The 10,321-nt window shown below is 40.4% G+C and overlaps 2 protein-coding genes across 2 annotated transcripts; both read right to left on the bottom strand.

The window, feature by feature from the left end:
• Positions 1 to 384: 384 nt before the first annotated feature.
• LOC129922103 (uncharacterized) lies at positions 385 to 1,251 on the bottom strand. The gene has a single exon (XM_056006684.1). The coding sequence runs from the start codon at positions 1,249 to 1,251 to the stop codon at positions 385 to 387; it is 867 nt and encodes a 288-aa protein (XP_055862659.1).
• A 1,842-nt stretch (positions 1,252 to 3,093) lies between these two features.
• On the bottom strand, positions 3,094 to 4,251 carry LOC129922104 (high mobility group nucleosome-binding domain-containing protein 5-like). The gene has a single exon (XM_056006685.1). The coding sequence runs from the start codon at positions 4,249 to 4,251 to the stop codon at positions 3,094 to 3,096; it is 1,158 nt and encodes a 385-aa protein (XP_055862660.1).
• Positions 4,252 to 10,321: the final 6,070 nt, after the last annotated feature.

Here is a 10,321-nt window from a genome sequence, read left to right on the forward strand (position 1 = left end):
TAATTTTCTTCGTGGGCTGTCTTTAAAGTCCCCAACATAGTAACAGCGTACTCCCCCAAGCTGTTAGGTCTCATGGGAGTGTCTCCCAACATCACTAGAAGGGACTTGATGGCAGGAAGAGGGAGTTTCCCCTTTGTTGGCATCTATCCATCTGTAAATTCCATCAGCAGTCAGGTCGGTTGGCTTCTTCTTGGCCTGCTCCTCTGCCCTATCGAGGTCCATAAAGGAAGAGGATTCATCTAGACTGGGCCGCAGACCCCTTCCCTCCTGTATCACCTCTTCCCTCCTGTATCACCTCTTCCCTCCTGTATCACCTCTTCCCTCCTGTATCACCTCTTCCCTCCTGTATCTCCTCTTCCCTCGGCATCGTATCTTTGGTCCAATTCAGACTTTGAACCTTCCCCTATAGGGGATGATCTCCTGACAATAATCCGATCTGTCCCATAAGGCATAAGAAACAAAGAAGGCCAAATTTAAAACATCTGAATGTCCTATTCCTTCCAACTTGTTAGCATTTAGACCCGTCTTGTCCTTTCTGCCTATGAACAGTCCATCCAGGTAGGTGTATAGGTGAGGGTTACAAGTCGCAGAAAAATACGATCGGTCAATGATGCTCATAGCCTTTCCATAAGAAAAATAGGAATCCAACTGGCTGATTTCTTCCTCTTGGGAAAACATCTTGGTCATTTCGTCTACCGCTCTTGGCTCAAAAATTAGTGTCACGATGTCGCTTTTGACCTGAAGATGCAGGGCCCTCGGGACATAGCTAATCAAAGTCACTAGAACACAGTCTTCATTGGAAGTTACCAAGGATCCAAAATCTAAGGGCAGAGAATGGACTTGAGGGGAATTTAAAAAAAAAAACATATCATAGGCTGCAACTGCTCTTTTAAAGTCTTTATTGTTCCACCATGATGAGCAGGTCAATGAATTGGCATTAAGTTGAGGCTTTGCACTCCAAGGCTTCCCGACAAAGGCTGAGTTGGCCTTGTTTATGATTTGGGTCACATAGTCAACCATGATTTCAGATGACCGAAGTCTCCCGAGCCTGTATAGAGTTAAGATCATCCCAACCGGTGAAAACGCCTCCTCCATCTTTGTTGGAAAATTAAATTTCCGAGGACTCCTGTTATCAGGTTTAACAGTGGTTTCCAACAATGGGAATGGATGAACGGGTTCTCCTTGAGTACCTATTCTTACATTATAAAATAACCAGTCTTGATCCAAAGTTTGAGAAAACAGGGGGCTCATTTGATACAGAAGGAACAGTACTACATTCAAATCTAGAGTCACAGTCGTCCATTGATCATAAACAATACTTATCTAGCTAGTTTTTGATCTGCTGTTTCAGGACTGGTGGTAAAAAAGTCTAACACAGTGATTGGTGGCTTCCCATTAAGCAATGACCTCACACTTTGAGGCTCCACTCCCAGAGACTGGATTTCAAATGTGAAATGGGTTGGTTTTTTAAGGCCTCCTGGATAAAACAAATTTGGTAAAATTCTCGTCTATCCCAGAAGACGGACCTTGAGCTCTTGAAGATCCAGGGTCACCATGGCTTCGAGACATTTTTGTTTAATGAAATGAGAGTCTATTAAATTTTATAAACAGATATAAAAAAAAAAAACTAGATAAATATAAGGATCTTGTCCCATCATACATTTTTTTTTTTTTTTTTTTTTTTAAAGAAAACCTCAGAATTTGCGCTATTCAGTTTTAGCTTTATCATCATAGGAATCCTTGGGCCTTATGCCTCTTTTCTTTGCCTCTTTTTTGGGCTTTATATGCCTCTTTTATGGGCCATCTAGCCTCTTTTGTGGGCTTTTTTTTTTTTTTTTTTTTTTTTTTTTAAATATGTTTTTATTTGTAAGTTATTATAATTCACAAGTATTAAATCATAAACAATTGAAAAGTGATTAGCCTAAAAATATAATAACAGTAATAGAAATATTATTTAATATCAAAGACATACTACCTAACCAATAAACCCCCTAAAGACAGAAAAATGATACACGTATACTCTACTCCAGAACAATCAACACAATATCAGATATCCCTGACCCCCAACACCCTATTTCTGAAAAACTACAAGATTCCTGTATTCGGAAACAATAATCAAGTTAAAGTTATGTATCATTTTATTTTTTAGTTTTGGCAGCTTGTTTAAAATAATAGACAAGTTAACATTTACATAATTGCCACAGTTTGCTTCCAATAGGTCCATTACAGTCCCATCATTTTTTTTTTTTTTTTTTTTTTTTAAATTATAATGGATTTATTAAAAATTTAAGCATCACAGAGCTCATCGTATGCTTCCGCCACTTCTCGAAACTTCTTCAGCTTTTCTTGTGTTGCCAATAAATTTTCAGCCAATGAAACGTTTTCTAACACTAATTTACATTTTTCCTCTTTCAGGCTCTCAATGGCATTAATCTTATCCAGGTAATTTTGGGCACTAAGTGATCTCAAGGCTGTTAGTTCTGTACTTTGATCCTTGAACATCCTTTTCATTTCCTCAAGTTCTTCACATAATACTTTGTTCTGCTCCTGAAGGGATAGGATCTCATCACTCCTAGAAATTAAGTCGCCTTTTGGTCTCTTCAGGAGTGGCTCAGCTTCTTGTGTTTCCTTGCCAGATTGCTGCATCGGATCTGTCTCAACTATATCGCTTCGGGGTCTCTTGAGTCCCTCAGCTTCTTGTGTTTCCTTGCCAGATTGCTGCATCGGATCTGTCTCAACTATATCGCTTCGGGGTCTCTTGAGTCCCTCAGCTTCTCGTGTTTCCTTGCCAGATTGCTGCATCGGATCTGTCTTAACTATATCGCTTCGGGGTCTCTTGAGTCCCTCAGCTTCTTGTGTTTCCTTGCCAGATTGCTGCATCGGATCTGTCTCAACTATATCGCTTCGGGGTCTCTTGAGTCCCCCAGCTTCTTGTGTTTCCTTGCCAGATTGCTGCATCGGATCTGTCTCAACTATATCGCTTCGGGGTCTCTTGAGTCCCTCAGCTTCTTGTGTTTCCTTGCCAGATTGCTGCATCGGATCTGTCTCAACTATATCGCTTCGGGGTCTCTTGAGTCCCTCAGCTTCTTGTGTTTAATTGCCAGATTGCTGCATCGGATCTGTCTCAACTATATCGCTTCGGGGTCTCTTGAGTCCCTCAGCTTCTTGTGTTTCCTTGCCAGATTGCTGCATCGGATCTGTCTCAACTATATCGCTTCGGGGTCTCTTCAGGAGTCTCTCAGCTTCTTGTGTTTCCTTGCCAGATTGCTGCATCGGATCTGTCTCAACTATATCGCTTCGGGGTCTCTTGAGTCCCTCAGCTTCTTGTGTTTCCTTGCCAGATTGCTGCATCGGATCTGTCTCAACTATATCGCTTCGGGGTCTCTTGAGTCCCTCAGCTTCTTGTGTTTCCTTGCCAGATTGCTGCATCGGATCTGTCTTAACTATATCGCTTCGGGGTCTCTTGAGTCCCTCAGCTTCTTGTGTTTCCTTGCCAGATTGCTGCATCGGATCTGTCTCAACTATATCGCATCGGGGTCTCTTGAGTCCCTCAGCTTCTTGTGTTTCCTTGCCAGATTGCTGCATCGGATCTGTCTCAACTATATCGCTTCGGGGTCTCTTGAGTCCCTCAGCTTCTCGTGTTTCCTTGCCAGATTGCTGCATCGGATCTGTCTTAACTATATCGCTTCGGGGTCTCTTGAGTCCCTCAGCTTCTTGTGTTTCCTTGCCAGATTGCTGCATCGGATCTGTCTCAACTATATCGCTTCGGGGTCTCTTGAGTCCCTCAGCTTCTTGTGTTTCCTTTCCAGATTGCTGCATCGGATCTGTCTCAACTATATCGCTTCGGGGTCTCTTGAGTCCCTCAGCTTCTTGTGTTTCCTTGCCAGATTGCTGCATCGGATCTGTCTCAACTATATCGCTTCGGGGTCTCTTGAGTCCCTCAGCTTCTTGTGTTTCCTTGCCAGATTGCTGCATCGGTCCCTCAGCTTCTTGTGTTTCCTTGCCAGATTGCTGCATCGGATCTGTCTCAACTATATCGCTTCGGGGTCTCTCGAGTCCCTCAGCTTCTTGTGTTTCCTTTCCAGATTGCTGCATCGGATCTGTCTCAACTATATCGCTTCGGGGTCTCTTGAGTCCCTCAGCTTCTTGTGTTTCCTTGCCAGATTGCTGCATCGGATCTGTCTCAACTATATCGCTTCGGGGTCTCTTGAGTCCCTCAGCTTCTTGTGTTTCCTTGCCAGATTGCTGCATCGGATCTGTCTCCTTTAAAGATTTCTTCACTTAGCCGATGTCATCGAATGTGAAAAGGACCCAGCATGGTTATTGAATTATTATATATATTCCCCGCGCGAAGCGAGTGCCCCATTTATTAAATGCTTAATACCCCTTTCATTTATGTTTGTAATGTTGTTTTCTTTTATGGTTGCTGAAAAGAATGAAGGGAGGTAACTTTGTGATATTTATGTTTAGATTTTTAAACAGAACATTTAGCACATTTTTTCTTTCTGATCTATAAATGACCATGAGAGTGTGTGTTGTTTATACAAGGCTCGGTGTTTCAATTCCAATCCATTTCCGTATCATGTTTGTTTGTTTTTAAATCTTCAATTTTATGCAGTTTCTGATCTCTGTTGCATTCGGTTCTGTTTTGTGCTTTGTTATTGTTGACTGTTGCTTGTTTGGTTTGTCGATGTAGTCACGTGAGAGCAAACCTTCCAATGAGAGGGATGTCACATTTAAGTTTGTTATATGGCTGTAGATTTAATTCTAAAAGTTATAAATAGAAATGATTTCTAACGTAGCTATGATAAAAAAAATATTGAGAGAATGGGTTACTTCCCTTGACTTGAAAACTGTCCATTTTATATACGCATTTCTTTGAGGGAGGTATTGACGTATATTGTGTATACTGTAGGCCTACTGTGCAATAGAGAACTGTTTTGTGACTAACTCTGTTGAATATGTCATTGACTCTAATGAGTGTTATTTATTTTGTCAACTCTTGAAGAATATAAATAAAGCATTCCCAGTATACTGAAAATAGTTTTTTTTTTTTTATATGCTGTTTGTATTGGTTTTAGTCTTTCAGTTGTACCTCAATGTTTTAGGTAACTCGAACAGGTCTTCCCAGCATCTTTGCAATCCTCAGACAACGCGACCTGCGCTGGCTTGGTCGTGTCCGCTAGATGCAGGACAGTCTAGCAGGACAGTCGTATCCCTTAAGTCATCCTTTATGGTCAACTTGCGACTGGCTCAGAAGAAAAAATGGTCGTCCTCATCTCCGATCTGTGGATGTTATCAAACTGGACCCTCAAAGCAGTGGACATTGAAGACCTTGCCCTATATTCAGTCCTCCGCGCTGTGCCTTGTGTGGATAAGTCACAAGGGAGGTAACACTCAAACGACCAACAACACAGTCGAAAGGTACTTGAGGCCTATGAACAATGTCGTAGAAGAAGTTTAACTCTTTCTCTCCGTAATTATTTACCACATTTCTGGTGGAACCAACGCTGGCATCGTCCGTTTGGAGAGAAAGAGTTAAGGGAACCATGAGGCCTATGAACAATGTCGTAGAAGAAGTTTAACTCTTTCTCTCCGTAATTATTTACCACATTTCTGGTGGAACCAACGCTGGTATCGTCCGTTAGGAGAGAAAGAGTTAAGGGAACCATACAACTTAAATGTTATTTAACCTTGGTTAGGCCAATAATAGATTATGCATCTTCAGTTTGGGACCCCTCAACTCAAGAAAACATTTAAAAACTGTATATTAACAAACGAATATTCACATTTGATTAGAGTAATACATTTAGTAAAATCACTAAATTTAGAAAGCCTCCAGTATCATCATCATCAAACTCCATTAGAGTGAGGGCTTGAGAGGCTCAAATCCTCTCTTGCAAAAGCCCTGGACAGAAACCCTGCTGTCTTGCGTAGTGCATACATGTCGCCATACAGGTCGAGAATGTTTGGTTTCCCAGACCTGTCGAGACGGAGATCAGCAAGTCTGGGGCAGTCCAACAGAATGAGGCACGGTTTCCTCTTCTTCCCCGCAGCGGGAGAAATAATAAAATCACTAAATTTAGAAAGCCTTCAGGAAAGAAGGCTCAAAAGTAAAGTAGCAATTATACATAAAACACTGAACCATAATCTTCAAATACAAAAACAAAATCTAATAAAAAATACTCAGAAAGACACAAGGATAAAGGCACATTCCTCATCCCATATGCTAGGACAAATTTGTACAAATACTCCTTCTTCCTTAGTGCTATTATAGCATGGAATGGGTTACCTGAGCTATCCAGGAAAACCATTGACTTAGCAGAATTTAGGTCATTGGTTAACATGCATGACTAGATTGAACGAGGAACACGCGTAGGACGTAATCATCTTATTTTTTGAAGTAACGTCTGTATTTTATAAGATAAGATAAATCAGCAGTCTAAGTCCGGATTCGATCCCGAGACCACCGAACGACAGTCCAGAGCGCATACCATACGACCAGGCAGCTTGTTCCTACGTAAGGGAGACAGCAAATGCTATAAATCAGATCTAAGATAGGAGAGAGAGAGAGAGGTACCAGAACTCGTTGTCAAGGACGCGCACCCATACTCTCAAACCCACATACGCAGACAGGTTCTAACACGCAGACCGCTGGTCAAGACTTACAGTTCACCAGAGAAGACGGCATACGTTACAGAAATGGGAGATAACTCCAGAGATAATCGCTCTGCGCCCGTACATAAGGCTCTAATGAGTTTTGGGCCCTGTCCTCCGGGGCGTGGCTTTGCTTACTGATGAGGCCAGCGGGCGAAAACCAAATCACCATTCTTCAACGTCTGCAGGTCTGAAGGAAGACTACTCACCCAAGTAAATAGACCTTTTTTTTTGTTTTTCAAATAGGAAAAAAAAAATCTCTAGCTTTGCGTCTTGGGAGAAACAAGGGAAAAAAATCTCCAATGCCTGTTTTACGATAGCCGTTAAAAAAACATTCGCGGGGATATATCCCAGACACCCTAGTCTCACGTGACGCGCGCTCGTTCGGCTAGCGCCGCCCAGAGCACGTGACCAGACTGGCAAGTGACAGAGATCTTTACACTTGAAATCGTAAAATTAAGATTTCCTCCACCCATCCTTCAGGGCCGGTCTTATGTAGTTGGAGGCCCTAGGCTAAGTGAATAGGGTATCCCCAAATGAAATAGAAAGACCAAAAATTAAGACCGAAAAATACGCAATGAATTATAAATCTTCCTGTATCTATATCAAAATCAACAAATAAGTTAAATACATATAACGCTGATAGCCTGAATGTGCTTCTTGGACGATTCATGATCATCAGACTAGAAATAATGTTTCTTCACTTCACCAAAAGGAAGATACGATCTTCTAACATTTGTAGTCTAATAAGTAGATCTAAGCATTTTGAATTAAAGCAGAAACTTGGAGCTAGGCTAGTAGACACAGAGCCTTAGAGTTCTGCTGTGTTTAAGATTTGATCTACGTTTCGCTGTTTCTCTAAAAAAAAATTTCTTTGAGCACTTTGCGGGGAACACTATCAATCAGAGGCTCTAGGCGGCTGTCTAGTTTGCCTATGCCGGCTGTGCACCCATCTTCTTCTTTTTTACACCCCGGCTACTACAAACAAAAAAGAAAAAAAAAACAACGAAAGTAGATCTAGATGTGTATATACCGACAGCTTCGGTTTAGTATGTAGCAGTACTTACAGATTAGAGAAAGAAGTTTATTTAAAAGAAAATTCTTCTACTATACGTTTTGGTTTCGGTTTTATGCATAGAATCTTTAATTATTTGTAAAATACCAATGACACACTCATTAATCACGAGATCGCTTAAACTGTCGCACGTATCCGCACGAAATGTTGGACACAGGTTCCTTTAAACTCCTAGATGCTCACTAAGAACTGTTTTTTGACAGATTTGCAACCTGTGGACCGCTATTCGCGAAAAACTTCATGTTTTCTGTCAAAGCTTTATATTTTGTTTTCGGTATTTCCCCAAAAGACCGCAGTCTACACTTCAAGCATTTCCTAAAATATGTTCCCCTTAACATCAGAAATAGAAAAAAAAATCAACGTAAAGAAATAGAGGAGAAGGTATTAGAAGAGGTAAAAAGTAAGTGTTCCCCTTTCAGACCTTTAATGTTCCCCTTTCAGACCTTAACGTTCCCCTCTCAGACCTTTAATGTTCCCCTCTCAGACCTCAATGTTCCCCTCTCAGGCATTAATGTTCCCCTCTCAGGCCTCAATGTTCCCCTTTCAGATATCAATGTTCCCCTTTCAGATATCAATGTTCCCCTTTCAGATATCAATGTTCCCCTTTCAGACCTTAATGTTCCCTTTCAAACCTTGCGCTCTATGGAAGCAGATGATGTGAAGCTACTCTTTTTCTATGGGCTTGCGAGGGCATCATGTGGCCAGCACAATGACCAACCGCCTTTACATCCCCCAACGTATGCCAGGAATCCGCGTGTGGACAAAAATTCCAGAGATTTAAAATCAGTCTTCACCAAGATTTGAACCCGAGAACACTAGGTTTGGAAACATATCCACCACGCCTCAAACTAATAACGGTAAAAATTAGTGTTGCAATAATTAAGATCACAAGACTAGACAAAATTGTTAATTGAGAAAGCAAACGAGGGACAATTTAAGAAAAATACAATGCTGGTATTCCAAGCTTTTGGAGTTTAGATCCAATGCTTAAAAACAAAACCAAAAAACTTTAAAAAATCTGGACACCTCGAACGAGACGGTCCTCAAGGGACGTAACAGATCATTCGTCTGAATTCGTGAAGCAGAATAAACTCCCCTAGAATTCGTTTGGACGTCTATTTTTGAGTGTTGATTTTTTTTTTTTAACCCCGGATAAAATTGTATTAGGCCTAAGACTTGCCTGGTTTCGTTTGTATTTTACAGAATATTGTTTAAAATGATTTAGTCGATGGTCAATGGGTCAACTTTCAGTATCTGATTTACATTTTTTTTAAAATCACCGCTTTACTCGCATCATGATGTATATCCAATCATAAATTTGGAAACTCATCAGGACCAGTGGCGGACTGCCTATATGGGTATTGTGACCAATGCCCGATGGGTCGGTACCCGAATGGGCGGGTAGGGCCACATGGATGCTAATATAACACATATCAAACTGGTTAGTTTAATAATATTTTTTTGGAAAAGGGCCATCTGAGCACCGTGTAAAAAAACAATAACAATCTTTTGCTGTCTAATACTTACTTAATATAACACATTTTTTTGAAATAATGTAATAGCCTGCTTCTATAAATCTGCATCTTTTTGGCAATGAAATAGCAACAGGAGGCCTATATTTCCTATAAAGATATAAAGTTCATTGTATGCTTGTGTATAGTTATCGATACAATAAGTTAATGATATTGAGGATAGGTAGACCTAGAATTGGAGCCCCTTCATATGGCAAGTTAAGAAATGCCCGGGCCTATTTTGACACCCAGTCCGCCTCCCCGGATCATGACTTCAGACTAAAAAGTAGCAATAATTCATAAAACCCTAAACCATAACTTACACATAAGAAAAACACATAAATAAATGCTCAAAAAGACCCAACAACTAATGTGGCGCACTTACCCCATAAGGTATCTTATAAATTACAGACGTTACTTCAAAAAAAAAAAAAGAAGATAATTACGTCCTACGCGTTTCATGTGTCAATCTAGTCATGCATGTTAATAATGACTTAATCGGCTAAGCCGTTGGTTTTCCTGTCTGATTCAGGCAACAATCATTGCTCTAACGGAACTAGATAAAAAGAGTTGGCCTCATTCAGTCCTAGCGACCTTGTTTCATCTCGTAGAATTGAAATGAAAGCCTGCGGGCACTGTTTATGGTCGGAACGATGTCAGAAGAAGAGTACGTGTACGAATTTGTCCTAGCATATGGAATAAGAAATGTGCCTTAACATTTTGGGCAGTTGTTTGAGACAAACATCTATAAAAAAGCTAACAAGATCCTCGAAATAAAGAATCACCCTTTGTGTCAGGATTTTGTGATTTTACCATCACAAAAGAGATACAAGACACCGATAGCAAAGACAAACAGACACAAACACTCTTTTGTTCCCCTGGCTATCAAATCATTAAATAAGAACAATCTGGTATAAACTTTGTCACATGTAAATTATGAGTGAGTCTGGTGTGAATGTACACTTTGGTTTCTTATAGTTATAATGTTTTATGTTTGGTGTAATGCACAAATTGTAAGACAAATTTCCATACGGATAATAAAGATTATTATTATTATTATTAGGTGTTTTTTTTAGTA

This window comes from Biomphalaria glabrata, chromosome 12 (genome assembly GCF_947242115.1).
Source record: "Biomphalaria glabrata chromosome 12, xgBioGlab47.1, whole genome shotgun sequence".
NCBI classification, from domain to species: Eukaryota; Metazoa; Mollusca; class Gastropoda; family Planorbidae; genus Biomphalaria; species Biomphalaria glabrata.